The 15,040-nt window shown below is 48.4% G+C and overlaps 3 protein-coding genes across 5 annotated transcripts; all 3 read right to left on the reverse strand.

Moving 5' to 3' along the window:
- Nucleotides 1-773: 773 nt before the first annotated feature.
- On the reverse strand, nt 774-5,666 carry LOC127344386 (pre-rRNA-processing protein esf1-like). The gene is made up of 6 exons (XM_051370649.2): nt 3,377-5,666; nt 3,218-3,283; nt 2,875-3,083; nt 2,403-2,565; nt 1,536-1,613; nt 774-1,060 (listed from the first exon to the last, which is right to left on the reverse strand). The coding sequence occupies exons 1-6, from the start codon at nt 3,518-3,520 to the stop codon at nt 872-874; spliced, it is 849 nt and encodes a 282-aa protein (XP_051226609.1). The 5' UTR covers nt 3,521-5,666; the 3' UTR covers nt 774-871.
- A 502-nt stretch (nt 5,667-6,168) lies between these two features.
- LOC127344385 (uncharacterized) lies at nt 6,169-7,571 on the reverse strand. The gene is made up of 3 exons (XM_051370648.2): nt 7,161-7,571; nt 6,990-7,057; nt 6,169-6,756 (listed from the first exon to the last, which is right to left on the reverse strand). Exons 1-3 carry the CDS (start codon nt 7,509-7,511, stop codon nt 6,300-6,302), a joined length of 876 nt encoding a protein of 291 aa, XP_051226608.1. The 5' UTR covers nt 7,512-7,571; the 3' UTR covers nt 6,169-6,299.
- A 3,269-nt stretch (nt 7,572-10,840) lies between these two features.
- Nucleotides 10,841-15,011, reverse strand: LOC127344384 (probable 3-deoxy-D-manno-octulosonic acid transferase, mitochondrial). Of its 3 annotated transcripts, none has more exons than XM_051370645.2 (11): nt 14,644-15,011; nt 14,527-14,569; nt 13,737-13,859; nt 13,414-13,533; nt 13,258-13,324; nt 12,967-13,083; nt 12,184-12,281; nt 11,818-11,908; nt 11,593-11,712; nt 11,429-11,499; nt 10,841-11,139 (listed from the first exon to the last, which is right to left on the reverse strand). In XM_051370645.2, exons 1-11 carry the CDS (start codon nt 14,955-14,957, stop codon nt 10,951-10,953), a joined length of 1,353 nt encoding a protein of 450 aa, XP_051226605.1. In that variant the 5' UTR covers nt 14,958-15,011; the 3' UTR covers nt 10,841-10,950. The 3 variants fall into 3 exon arrangements, with proteins under 3 accessions (XP_051226605.1, XP_051226604.1, XP_051226607.1); XM_051370644.2 differs by having other exon boundaries at nt 13,258-13,336; nt 14,644-15,010; XM_051370647.2 differs by having other exon boundaries at nt 10,990-11,132; nt 13,258-13,336.
- Nucleotides 15,012-15,040: the final 29 nt, after the last annotated feature.

The raw sequence follows: 15,040 nt of genomic DNA on the forward strand, positions 1-15,040 counted from the left end.
CCACCAACCACCCACGCGCAGTCCAGACGCCGCAGATGGCGAGACGAAGACGCGCACCCGGGGCCGCCGCCCCGGCATCCCCAACTCTGGCAGAGAGCATGCCAGCACCGGGCACCTCCACCACCTCCACCCATCACGGGCAACATCGCATCCCCGTCTGGGCCCGCCAAGGCCCAGAAATGGCCCGCCCTGGGCAACACCGGCACGCCGCCACCCGCCGCCGCACGCAGCAGCACGTCCGCTGCCGCACCACCGTGGCCTCCCGCAGCCGCCCCCAACAACCGCGCAGCGGCCCGCCCCGCCGCCGCGAGCTCGTTGCGCGCGCTAGGGAGCGCCGCAAGACCGCCTTCCGGGGCCGCCGCCCCGGCGTCCGCGCTAGATCCGGCCGCGCCGACCCCAACCAGCCTAGCAGCTCCCGCCGCCGAGGACCAGAAGACGCCGCGCCTAGCGCCTACCCCCGCGCCGCGACGCGAGACGATCTCCCCGCCACCGCCCACAGCCGCACGAGCTTTGCCCGTCGGAGCGCTCCAGCGGCGGCAGAGGGGAGGGGAGGCGGAGGAGGGGCGGCCGAGCCCGGCGGCTAGGGTTTCGCCACCCGAGTCGCCCGAGCGGGACGACGCGGGGGCAGTCGGGGGTGTGTTGGGTGGGATGTCTTAAGGGTGACTGGGTGAGCGGACATTCATGATTTAGATCGGAGGATTAAGCACTTCGGATGCATGGATACATGAAACATGCGGATGCACCACGGCATATATGAAAACAGTGGTACAAGTCACAGGATACAACTCCAGTACTCAAAGATAATTAGAAATACAAAAAGATAACTATTATCGCACCAGAGTCCCCAAAGTAACGCAAAGGAATGAACCTTTCACTCTAGCTTGCTTTTAGAACGCCTCACAAGAGAGTTGACAGCAGAATCTTGGTACCACGTTTCCCCATCATTCGGTTCCTCCACAGGTGCGCACCTTCTATGCTTGTTTCTGCTGACTCCTGTTGTACAAAACCATTCATCTGATTCGCCCTCATACCTCGCTATATATTTAATAAGTTTATCTAACTGCAACAGGAAAAAGACAAGACGTCAAAAAGGATAAACACAATACAAGGAAGGACAAGAAACGATGACCAACATATTGGAAAAAATTCATGAGACAAAAGAGTAGAAACATGCATGCCACCATTATCAAGTCATGTGATTCCGTAGCAAGTGTACAATTCACAGCTGTGCAAAAGAAGATACGAAAAAAAATACAAGAGTCTACAATGAAACTGTATTTCCTCCTTTATTATTTCACTACTGCTGAATGCCTATCTTGACAGTTGACACTGGGTTTTCCTCCCTTGACATTTATAAATTTAAAGAGAAAATTTTGTTTTCAGTTTTACGGTAGAAATAAACTCAATTTTTTCTAGATACAGATGTATGTACAACTAAAAATAAATCTAGATACATACTTGAGTCACTTATTTTTGGACGGAGGGAGTACTTAAAATGATAGAGCTGAAAATAATTTGATTAAAATAGAGCTGACCTTAGCATCATTATCCCAGATGGGCTCAACTTTGGTAAGTTGAGTCCCAAAATCAGGTTCCTTGTAATTCGGAGGTGCCTGCATTAAGTCAAACAAGTTGCGGACACAAAAGACTTCCTTTAGCATGACTGAAAGGGGCAAGTTCTGCCTACATGGAAGTATATATTTGAAAAGCGTTTCAGAAGAAACATAATATAATCAACCACTACTGAAGAAGAGAAACTTTGATGCTGACAAGTGTTCACAATTTATAATATGTCCACAAACCAATATACGAAAAAAAACGAGCTCCCTCGTCTCTCCTCTCCATAGCCCCTTGGCCAGTTCAATGAGGTCGGTGGAGCTTAGATCTGGGGTGGTTTGGCCCTTTTCTGTTGTCATGGTCGCTAAAGGGGGCAGGCTCGCCCATATCTGAAGCCTCACGGGACGAAAGTGAAGCTGCACATGCGTTTAGGAGAGCATACCCAGTAGTGCTATGACAATCATCGCCATATTGCCGCTGGCTCTTCTAGCCGAAAAGGCAGCTATTCTCAACCTTCAGGCTTGCAGTCCAGGATGTAGGCTCTTCGGCTTCAACGCGGCGTCCACCGCCTGCTCTCTCTCAAGGGGTGATATCCCAGGCAAAGGTGGAGCTGTCTGTGTTCTAAAGCTTCAACGAAATCTCGGTGGAGAAGGACCAAATCATGATTTACTGATTTGTTGTAGGGTCCTTTTTGTAAAGCTAGAGAGCTGATGTGCTTTTTTAGGTGCTGTGTGTAATTTGTAATCGCACCGAGCAGTTTTAATGTAGTTTTTTGGGTCTTCAGGACCCTTCCCTTGTCCAAGAAAAAAATACAGATGCAAACACTATCTGTTCAAGTAATATACCTCTGTAGCTACATCAAGAGCAGGATAGTTGAAGTCCATAGAGCCGGGAATAAACCGCAAATCGAACACATTTGCTGTTTTCAAGAACTCTGTACCATCAAAAGTCGTGTATAGGCGAAGTGCAGTTGCCCTGGAATCACACAACACAACTGCATAGTAGAACCTGCAGCAAGATCGACATAATCATCAGAGGGTAGAGCAACAGACCTTTGGTAGGTAGTAACATTTTCATATGGTAAATATGAAAGATGGATAGACAAGGCCATGGACATATGCACACAATCCCGAACATGTGAATGAGAAGCCACCGTAGTTGCAACTACAGAGAGGATCTGAATATTTTCATCAGCAAGAGAATATTATGGACTTACTGTTAAAAAAAGCATTCAAACTCTTCTCTTTAAGTCCCAGACAGACAGAAAAGTAAACAAGATGATAATCAGCAAAAGTATCTCTATGCTTTGTTGCTAACCTACGTCTGTTTAGAGAAGTACGGAGCTTGTTGTTCTCGGCCTCAAAGTCACCATCTTCTTCACAATCAGCACCAATAAGAGCAGAAGGGCCTATAGCTTCCTCAACGCGCATGCACTTGAGTCCAAATTCTGTTGGATATATCGAGACTGACAGAACTCGGCCACCTTCCGGGATACCAGATGTCATGACCATATACAAGTCCACCGCCTGTTGGAAGGGCAAAACAAAGCAACAATATCATTGCCAAAGAGAAGTTTCTATGAGCAACACAAACTATAGGAACATGGATAAAGTTGTTGAGGCAAACTTCAAGATGAAAGGAATTCGAATTGGCACAAAACCTTAATATGATCCCAGTCCATGTTAACAACAGCAAGCATGTGAGTTTCCTTGTCAGTCATGTATACCTAGCAGGCATCGCTCGGTAAGATTCATTTATGAAGTGGATAAAAAAATAAATAACGGGAGCACTAGAGCAGTCAAGCACAAACATACACCACCTTGGCCTCCTTCCGCTGCTTCGGTCGGAACCTCGCCGCGAGCCACTGCAACTTCCGCTTCCCATCCGGGTTGAGGGCCACCTTCCGCTTCCTATCCGGGTTGAGGGCCACCTTCCGCTTCGGTAAGGCTATCGCCCTCTTCATCTTGTTATGGAGGGCTAGAAGCGTGGGATGCTAGATCGTGGAGGCGACACGGGATCGGCAGAGAGCAAATCGGGGGGGGCTAGGGTTGGGACTTGGGAATCGCCGAATCTTCTTTTTCTTAGCGGAAGGAAATCGCCGAATCATCAGGAGAGAAGACAAAAGGTGTCTTTGACATATGGGTCCCTTCAATTTCAGATTTTTAATTTTTTTAAAACCTCACACTTCTGTGTCTAAATAGATAGATAGATATGTATAGTATGAGTGTATGCAAAAAATCCCGTTAAAAATATGATGTATTTTAGGAAATAAAAAAAAAGACAAATTTGTGACAGTAAATGGTAATACAATAGTACTAAAATAATATATCTTTTTGTTAGAAATTTGTTTATTTTGTATTTCTCAAAATTCTAGTGGCGTTGCTTGCAACGGGGAGTTCTGTTGGTTGGGAACGTGTTCGTTATCTTGGGTGAGCTCCAACCCGACATTTTTGTTGTCCAGCTACTTCTCCGATTATCCGTAGTCCTCGTAATGGTCATGCCTATTGTTCGCGTCTCCATTCGTAGCTTCTTTGGTAGCTCGTGCCGGTGTCTTTTTGATCTTGTAAGCTGAATTTAGCACCTTGTATCTTGTCAAAGGCGGTATTAATTTATTACAATAAAATCCCAAGTCTTTCACTACAAAATCAACAACCATTTTTAGCAAAAAAAAAAACAGTCATCCCCTCCTCCAGCTTGATGAATGACTATAACATCCCAGGATTTGGGTTACAAAAATAGAGGAACACAGATGTATGCATTGTATTCATGCATAAAAATCCAGAGAATTTTCGCGCTTTCAAATAAAACATATCACAGTAACTGAAGTTTCACTTGAGCTGATGAAATTAAAGTAGATCATCAAGTCAAGTGATTATTTGTTAGTTTGATTCGTTTTCTGTGTTGTTATAGGCTTATAGTATCATCCACGATGAATGATAATTTGTCTACTTTTTCTTTTAAAAATGTATACTGCAACAAAACTATTACTTTATGTTCCTAGTTCACACTCATACATTTTATTTCCCCGTTCCACATGTATTTTCTCGAGAATAGATCCCATCCATTAGCAGTTCTTTGCACTCTATATGAAGCACTCAACATGGGTGTTTTAGATTATCGAAACTTGTGATTGGTTATCATTGTTTAAAATATTCAGTCATGTATAAATATTTCTGCACAATGAAAATTGGTGCATTACTTTGAAATGTTCCTTAATAAAACTATACCTTTCGGGATTTTTCGGGTGTGTTCTTATGTAGAATCTAGAGTAGGACATAAGTGTCCCGCCGCAACGCGCGGGGTGTCATCTAGTTTAATTAAAAGGTACTCCCTCTCTTCATAATTCTTTTCGAGAATACCCTCTCTTTTCCTCTATTGAGAATTCTTATCGTGGTTTTTGTTCTCTTATCATGTCTACTGTTTGAATTTGTGCTAAAAGCATGACAAGAATTATGGAAACAGATGGGACTAGCTCCATACTGGACGATTCAGCTATCATCTATCTCCTCCTCGAAATAGGCTTTCGCCCCGCTATATTAATATAGCAACCGACCGATACAACGAGACAGCTGGGGCCGCAGCACAACCGAACCCAAACGAAAAAGAAAAAGAAAAGAAAAAGAAACTAATGCCGACACCGGCAGATTGACGAAAACGGGGATGACTCCGCAACCGCTGCGCCCTCCGGAGAAGTACCACCACGCTCCTAGCACGCCGAGACGCCGCATACCAAGCAGCACCTTCAACAAAGGAACGACGACGATGCCGCTGTTGCCCGGACTAGACCTAGGGTTTCCCCCGGTACGCGGAAGGGATTGGGGAGGGATACATCCGACGCCCTTCAGGAAGGAAGGCTGCACCCTCAGGCGTCGCCGCGTCAGAGTCGGGCATGCCGACACGGATTTCTCCTGACCACCAAACCCACCACCCTGATCGCCCCGACGTGCTCCACCAAACAAGCCACCAACCAGCACACGCCACCACGGTCTTGTAGTCACCCTCGTCGTCGCACTGTGGTCACCGGGACAGGGCCTAGAGGAATAGACGACAAGCAGCAGGAACGGGGGTAACGGTACCACAACCGGGCGGGAGGGAACTACCTCCACAGCTTTCGCGGTCGCCGACCGGACATGGCAGCGAGGGCACACCAGGCCCGAACTGCCCGGCGGCCCAAAGCGGCCGTAAAGCCTGGCCGCCAAGCTGCGACGAGCCGGCCGTAGCGCCGCCACCACCCATCCACCGCTGCCACACCATCTCCGTCGCCAGGGAGCACCGCCGGCGCGCCGTAGACGCAGGCAGCCCGCCCAGCCCATCTGGGCCCCGCTGTCAGATGCGGGCCGAGCAGACCCGCCCGCCTTCGCAACCCGCCGTCCCTCCTCCCACCCGCCGCGCCGGACCGCCGCGCCGAGCAGCACCGCGCCGCCAAGGAGCCCCGCCGCGGGTAGAGTCAGCTCCCGCCGCCGCCGGCACCGCGCGGGCAACGCCCGGCGGCCCACGCCGGCGGCGACGGCCGGGGAGAGGAAGGGGAGGAGGACTGGGAGTTGGCGACGGCTAGGGTTCGCCCGTCGGGGGGGGGGGGGGGGGCGAGCGAGTTTTTTTCTCGCTATCATCTATCTTAAATTGTTGTTCCATGTATGAAATACAGAATGATTGGACTTGATACACCATACGGTGTTTCATGGGAACTGCTTTACCTGCTACTATCAAGCTTCTAAAAACATCAACCTTTTGGTGGCCTAATGCTACAAATTCCGTCGGCCAAACCGCCTGTCTCTGCTCTGGAAGGAGCACAGCGCTTCGAGGTAGTCAGCCTCCCCGAAGTCCGGCCACAGCGTGTCGGTGAAGAAGAGCTCGGAGTATGCCGACTGCCAGAGCAAGAAGTTGCTGAGCCTCAGCTCGCCGCTGGTCCGGATGAGCAGGTCAGGGCAAGGGAGGAGCTCGTCGCTGCCGCGGCTCGTCTCGAGCTCGCCGGCAAACAGCGACTCGTCGATGTCCTCCGGCCTGAGCAGCCCGGCGCGCACCTTCTCGGCGAGGCTCCGGCAGGCTTGCACCACGTCCCTTCGCCCGCTGTAGCTGATCGCTAGCGTGAGGTCGAGCTGGGAGTTGTTCCTCGTCGCCTCCTCGGCCTCTCTCGCGGTCCTCTGCAGCGACGCCGGCAGCCTCGAGCAGTCGCCGATCACCCGTAGGCGAATTCCGTCTCTGCAAATCAGCAGTTGTAGACGCAGGAGCATTGTTTAGTAGTCAAAAATTGAGGTGTTCTTCAGCTAGAATCTTGGTGTTTGTCACTCAGAAGTCAGAACTGGAGTGTGGTAATTAATCTACAGGAGCCGCTTGTGACAAGAAGTGAGGTGCATCTTATCGGAACAGCAATAGAGACGGCTAAGATGTGACTGTGAGGCGGCCATTGATTTGCAGTTGGGCTGAGATGTTACCTCAAGAACTCGGCGACGCTGTCGTTGATCACTCGCTCGAACAACCCCATCAGGAAATCAACCTCCAGCTGCAAATTACAAGAACAGTCGAAGTCAAGCTCAGAGTGGAGGCCGGAGGAGTCGACAAAGGCGCGCGCCGCCAGGCCAGACACAGCTGGTTGAGTGGTGTACCTTGGGGCGGCTCCAGTTCTCGTGGGAGAAGGCGAAGGCGGTGAGCGCGCGGATGCCCCAGGCGCGGGAGAGCCGCACCGTGTCCTCCAGCGCGCGCCGCCCGGCCTCGTGCCCGAACGCGGACGGCATCCCCCGCGCGCGCGCCCACCGCGAGTTCCCGTCCATCACCACCGCCACGTGACGCGGCAGCGACTCCGCCCGCAGCTCGGGAGGGAGGAGCGACTCCGCCGCCGCCGGTGCGGCGCCGGCGCGCGGGCATGGCGGTGCCGAGCGGTGCGTGCGGCGGGAGGAGGAGGAAGAGGTGGTGGGTAGCTGCGGATGGGTAGCGGCTGGAGATTGGGAGAGCAGCATGGGATTGGGCGCTCTCTCGCTTCGGAGTTCTTGACCCTGTGTGATGATTTGTCCAGTTGGCCGTTGGTCCGAAACCCCACAGGGGTAAAATCACGTGTTTGACGTGTTAAATTTTGATGACCATATATGCTGGGGCACGTTCAGCTGGGAACTTTTAAAACTCCTGTAAATCTATTTTAATGACCATACAGTGCAGTCTAAGAGTATGGTTTAGGAACATGTAACATGTTTCACCTACATGGTGTCAACTGCATGTGTGTCTTAACCCTATCCCTATGGTTTATCCTTATGAAATATCAGATAAAATAGAAGGTTGAAGAAACATATATCATTACGGCATCTTCGTCCGATGAAAGTGGATCAAATTTGTTCGTCTTCCGTGCGGGCATGCGGAAGGCAAAACCCTAGTCCAACGGTCCGGCGTAAACGGATCAACCTATTCGAGGTGATTTATTTGCGGCTCAAATTTGGATTGGCAATGCGTCGACACGGACGGCCGTCCGCGTGTGTCCCCTTCTACTACCCTAGGGCCCGCCCAACAGTGGCACACAAGCCAGCATGCACCATCTCGTACCTTCCTCTCGCGACGCAACCCTACCGCTAAGCCGCGGCATGCCGCACCCCTCGCCATTGCCAACATCGTTTGCTTAGGTCGCTGCTCGCAGAAGGCCACAAATCATGTCGGCGTCATTGCACGCACTTGCCAGCACCAGGACTAGTCCCTGCGTCGCCAATCGGCTCGCACCCACCAATTGGGATTGACACCCAGGACCTGTTCATCCATTTGCGTGGCCGAATTTGAGGTACAAAACCTGGACCATTTTTCAAGCATTTGCGCATATGTATGGCAGGGTAGTGTAGCGGGTATGGGGAGGGATGCACTGTTATTCTTGAGGCAGTTGCATCACATGATCTATGAATTTGACACTTATTCTTTGACATTGCTAGTTCCCACAATGACATCAACGTCCTCATGCGCTCTCCTGTATTCTTCATGCTAGTGGAAGGCAATGCTTGAGTGTTAACTATGAGATCAATGACAATGCCTACAACAAATAGTATTATCTAGCTGATGACAACTCTGAGTGGGACGCACCTCTGAAGACCATCCGGGAGCTTGCAACCGAGAAAAAGAAGAGGTTTGCCAAATAAAAAGAAACTTGCAAAAAAGATGTGGAACGGGTATTTGATGTGCTCCAATCTCGGTCAAACTACATACAAGTTAGTCAGGAATAGCCAAAAGAAGACACATTATTTTTCTCCATAATTCAAGTTTCATGAAATTCGTATTCCGCAGTTCATTTGCGAGTTGTGCGTTATTAAACCAAATTTGAAGATCGTTCCTTGTTTTCTTTATGAGGTATATAAGATCATGACCTTGTCCCTCTCTATACTGCTAGGAAGTTGAAGCACGCAATGTGCATTGCATGACGGAGCAGAGCTGACTCATGCTAATGTGCAGATTGTCCGTACATAGAACAGGAGAATATCACTGCTCATAAGTTTTCCATTTCTCTTTTTTTTCCCTGAGGGCATCTCCAGCGGCGCGACGCATTTCGGACGCCCAAAAATGATCGCGAGCGTCTGTTTGCGTTGCCCCGTGGACATATTTTGCCCGTGCATCCGTTTGCGTCTGGGTGTGCTCCCACCGGGACGACCCATTTTTTGAATTGCAACATAGTTAAAAACTTTCAAAGTAGTACATAAAAATGCATAAAAACTATACAAAGTAGATCTGTAGGCCTAAACTACTTGCTTCTTGACGGGCCGGCACCGTCGTTGCCGTCGCTTGCTTCTCCGCCGCCTCCCGCGCGGCCGCTATGGCTCGGTGCGCCGCCGCATCCTCACTCAGTGCCTGCTCCAGCCTCGCGTTGGCGGCGTCATCCTTGAGCGTCCCCGAAAGACTCGACGATAACCCTCTGCTCCGCCGCCCTCTCCTCCGGCGTAGGCGCATCAGGGTCATCGGAGGACCAAGATATCTCCGAGTCGGAGTCCTCTGCTGCAGCGGCGGCCGCCAGTCTGCGCTGTTCCAGCTCGGCGTCCAACGCCGCGTGGCCCGCCAGCTCCTCCTGTGCTTCCTTCTCCGCTTCAGCCAGGGCCGCGGCGTCCCTGACCGGGTGGAGGAGGTCGGTGCTGTCTTCGGAGTCGAACTCCTCGGAGGAGCTCGAGGCCGGAGGAGGTGGAGTGGGAGGTGAAGGTGGAGGCGCGACAGCCTGGCCGCGTCCGGCGCTGCTCATGGTGGATCTGCTGGAGGCTGAGAGGAAGCGGCGCTACGGCAGTGGCGGCTAGGGTTTAGTGGGGAGGAGATGAGATGCTCGCCCCCCTGTATATATAGGTCGGAGGCAGGGCGACGGCCGCGCCACGCGTGGCATCGCCATTACTACGTGCGCAGAGGTAGGCGACGGCCGCGCGCCACGCGAGGCATCGCCATTTACGTGGCCGCAGACTGCCGAAGCGGCGCCTCGCTGCCAGTACTGTCGGAGAAGACACATCGACGCTGCGTCACTGCCAGGCGGGCCCGACGAAACGTCCGCCAGACGCGAGCGGACACTTTGTCCGCCGAGCGTCCGCCAGAGACGCATCCCAGGCGTATATTTGGGCTAGGTTTGCGTCTCCACGGACGACCCGGTCACTTTGCGTCGCCCCGCTGAAGGTGGTGCCACACGCATTTCCGGTCACGGCAGACGAAAACGATCGCTGAGCGACCGTTTGCGTCGTGCCGCTGGAGATGCCCTGAACCAGTACGATAGCACGGGACGACGAATAAGCATGAAAAGAACATGAGTCCTACTTGGCAGGTCTGATAGTGATAAACCATGCGCACTTAGCGGATACATCCAGAACCAAATCTGGGTTCGACTTACAAATATCTGCAAAACGTTCACGGAGGATCAACCGTTACAAGTCTCTACAACATATCAGGTTGACAAGCGCTAGAGAATTACAACCACGTGACTTAAGAAATTAATAACAGGAGTGCAGCATGATTTTCCAAAAAGGGGGAAAATTAAAGTGAGACAAAAAAAAAATATCATGGCTATACTGTTCATTCAGCTTCAAGCGACTGTAGCCCTGTAGGGACAAGTGGCCTATAATATGAGATGTGTCCTTGTCACCAACTCACCACTCATCAGGCATGTGATGTTACATGGATACTGCAAAATGATTCAACACTGCAAAATGATTCAACACTGTCATCCTGTACATCCAATTGTACAAAGAAATTCTTGAAACCTCCTACTTTTAGGAAAGGGGGTTGCCATGTATTCCGAAGCAGTTACCAAAGGAATCGATTGGCAGATAGTAATGTGTTTGAGTGGGTCTCCATGTATTCCAAACAGTCGCTGAATAAATCCATTATCAGATGTCAACGTGTCAAATGCTGCTAATCAGGATAAGAAAATGTTGTGCAGACTTAGAGACTTGCAGCACGGGGGGCTTAATCAACTATTCCACGTTTCTGCTGGGACTCAACAGCAAACATGGAGACTAAATTCCATACACGGTTTACAACTCCATCTGACATAATGGAAAATGAATCTTTTGCAGCTTTTTGACGTGCTTCCAGAGCCTTGGAATCTCCAAGCATTTCTTTTAGTGCTTCCAAAAGTTCTACTTCTCCTGTCAACTAAAAAGAACATTGACATCATTATTCTAATAGGCGCGATCGCAAAATCTTTTGTCTAAACTCTGAAGAGCATTCTATGAAGAATTGTAGGGGTTTCACCCTGTTAAACATAAATATTACTTCCTAACAAATTTCCGAAGTACAAAGAAAGCCAAACCCAAAAAAAAAAAAATACAACTATTCATGATACAGCTGTTGTGCAGGAGTAAGTCATTCAATATACAATACAAATGATGCAAAGTAGCTATGTTGTTAAGATAAAAGGAAAAGGTAGAGAACAGTTTGTCACCTGCTTGACAGCTAAAGGGTTTATTTGCCACAATTCAACCAGCATATGATAGAAATGTCCAACATGGGGACCTGGAAAACAGTGCAACTCGTCAAACTCTATATCTTCTGAATTTTTTGAAAATAAATGATTCAAATTCAAATAGGTAGATACATTTGCTTTACCAGTTAGAACAGCACAACCAGCTGCAGCAGCCTCAGAAAAATTATGGCCAGCTAAGCTAGGTAAAAACGAGCCCCCAACAACTGCTATTGGAGTGACTTTGTAGAGCATTCTTAATTCCCCTGTTTTCCATGATATTTTCTGCCATTAACTAATACTTCAAAAAGGCTATAGATGATTTGTACAGAAATAAGGCACAAACTTTCTGAAGGAGAGATACTACATACCTAAAGTATCAACTACGTACACCCTAGTGTTTGAAGAAACCACTTCCTTTGTCGACCTCAGCACGAAATTGACCTTCTGTTTCTTCAGTGCCTGCAAGAAGTATAGAAAGAAATTCTTCATGCCTGTTACACTACCATGCTTTAGAAAACTCTCAAATTTCAGGTGGTGTACAGTTTGTTTTTTATTCCCGTAACACCTGTTTCTCATCGTAATTATTTACAACGATTTGACTTTTCGAGTATCCAACATAATATGATGATAAACAACCTTGTAATTAATTAAAATAACTAAGAGTACACTCAGGAACTGAATCATACACCAAACATGGTAATATAGAAAGAGTAAGAAAGGCACCATCAACATACTAAAGAAACATCCTTGCTGTCCTGAGGATGTCTTGGCACGAGAATTAGAAGTAGCAAAGGGTGAGTCTTGATTAACTCATGATGAACACGGAGGATGACTGAAAAATAAAACAAAAGTAAAGGTAGCATGTGAAAACCGTTTTTATGTCGAGATCACTACATAATGACCTAGGAAATATTTTCTTCCAAGTTATTCCACAAAAGCTAGTGTGCAAGGTATTTTTCCATGATTGGTGTACTGCAAGACTAGTAGGAATACTGAAGGATATGCCAGAAGACCACTCAGAAGGATATGAAATGATGGAAAATGCGACTCCCAAAACAAATAGCTATAGCTATAAATATTGGGAACCTGGAGGGGTACAGAGGCCTCTGTTAACTAAGCAACCTTAAATATATTGAAGACATATTCCATGAGCATAATAATAATTTAAATGCAATCTGCTTATCTACTCCCTATTCCTAATCCAAGTCCTTTTTAAAACAGCTGCCAAACAATTTTAACTTGCAATTCAACCCTTGAATGTCCATCTGAAGATTGCATGAATATATTCATAATACAAGTTACTTTTACTTAATGCTGATTTGAACAGCAGTTTAGCAGTGTATAAACTTATATTTGGAGAGTACTGCAAAGAAGTCAAGAAATAGATTATGCTAGCAGGGACAACCACATAGTGACATAGTTAATTACAGTCCTCTGTACAGTTCATGGGAATGACAGCTACAATTAGTTATACCAGTTCACTTAATAACAAAAAGGTGCACTTCCGTTGCGCTTACCTTCTTCTTCACCTTTGTGAATGGAAGCTGCCATCCAGATGGGCCTATCGTTGAACTGCTGTTGCAGATCTTTGATTGTATTGAGCTCTTTCTCCCCAGCCTCAACGTCACCAACAGCTAGGTAAATCACACGAGTCACTATAAATCATTCCACTTGTGAACAGGATTATCTTTTCAAGCTCCTGAGCGGCTCAGACAACCCTTTAGAATTGTGCACCAGTCACAGTTCACTACCAAATGTATTGTCAAAACAGTGAATGGCTGGAGAAAAAAATATGACATAGGGCATACCATATTTTAAATCGCCAGCAAAATGGATTTTGTGTGGTGGTGTATGCAGCAGTTGAAAACGAACAGCCTGAATAGTACTCTGCACCAGATAAAATTTACGATGGCGGGGGCACAGTTGCACATAAAAATAGGGATTAAACCTCCACTGTTACTTACCAATGGGATGACAAGTGATAGCTTAGAGAGCATTAGAGAGACTAATGGCAACCCTAGACGCACTGACCAACGGTTGAAAGACTTCAATGACATACGTGCATTTAAAAGAGCCACTGCAATCTGAAAATAGGCAGGCCAATCATGTTCATAACAAAAAATTAGCTAGGGAAGGATGAAGACACTAATGGACAACAGGGGCAATAAGATCTGCTTATGTATGCACGAAATTTAGAAAAGACAGCCCGGACACTAGAAATTAGAATGTTGGAATGATCATTAAGAGGGAGCTGGTGATGCACAAGAATCATAAAAGAACTGCTCACCCCTTTCTCTGCTGCAGACATAATGAGGTTTGGCCACAGTTCACTTTCCATGAGAAGTATCAAACTTGGTTTCCAGTATCCAATGAATCTTTCTATCGCGTCAGGACAGTCAAGAGGTGCAAACTGCACAGCCCAATAAAATGCATCGTTAGAATTTAGAAGGAAGCATGCTAAGAATCAAACAACTCACAGTTCATTGTGTATCTAACAAGCTGCATTTTTTTTTTTAATTTTTTGTGTGCATAAACCTCTGCCTGTGCTATCAAATAGTACCACGTAACAATCAAAACTACAACAGAATCTTACGAAGTTGAATTGATACAGTTGAACAGAGAAGGATGTTTCATATGGCTAGATTATCTATTTATTAGAGAGTTATATGCATAGGCACCAGTTGAGGTCAAGCACTGCTCCGGTGTTGCGTAATCAACCACCACTTGTACAAAATTAGCACCACAACTGTCTGTAGTTGTTTTTTTAATGATATGTGTTGTGTGATTTTGGAGATCAAATTTGTTTTGTTAAGTGCGAGCACCAATGCTTAGATGGTTCATTTCTACTATTAGCTAGGTACTTATTGACTGAATATTAGTTAGGCAGACTCACATCCATGAGCACTTGAAAACATAGGTGCCCTCCTCGCAGATGCTATAGAATTAGAAAGAAATGGTTTCGTTTTACACTTGCACTAAACATCTCTCCAATGCGCTGCATTGGAAGATGGCCTCGTCAAATTGACTCTAGCACAACAAGAGAGCCCTGAAGATGTGGGAGCAATATCCAAACTCACCTGGTATATGACAGCATCTGGGAGCAAATCCTTTATCACTTCACTACACCGAATCAAAGAAGGGGGTTCAGAGCATGACCACATTACATGAACAGAAGAGAGTGGTGGCGGACTTACAAGGCTGAGAGAGTCGTCGTGGTGAGGAGGATAGGGAGGCCGGGGTGGAGGCGGGCGCAGTGACGGACGACCGGGAGCGCGGCCATACCCTCGCCGAGGGAGACGGCGTGGAACCACACGAGCGGCGAGCCTGGGCGAGGCCGCGCAGCCGACGGCCGGCCCAGCCGCTCCGGCCATCGCGACGGGTGCTCCAGCCCTCGCAGCCGCCGCCATAGGAGCACCGCCGGCGCCGCCGCGCGGCTCGCCGCCCTGTACAGCTCGTACAGCGCCAGGCCTCCGCGCGCCGCCGTCGCCGGCGCATGGGCCGGCCGCATGGTCCGACGAAAGATCCGAGTCCAGCTTACACGAAACGGACGACTTCAAAGAGTACTACTTTCCGTCTCTTCGTAAAGAAGAC

Source organism: Lolium perenne, chromosome 3, assembly GCF_019359855.2.
Source record: "Lolium perenne isolate Kyuss_39 chromosome 3, Kyuss_2.0, whole genome shotgun sequence".
NCBI lineage: Eukaryota > Viridiplantae > Streptophyta > Magnoliopsida > Poales > Poaceae > Lolium > Lolium perenne.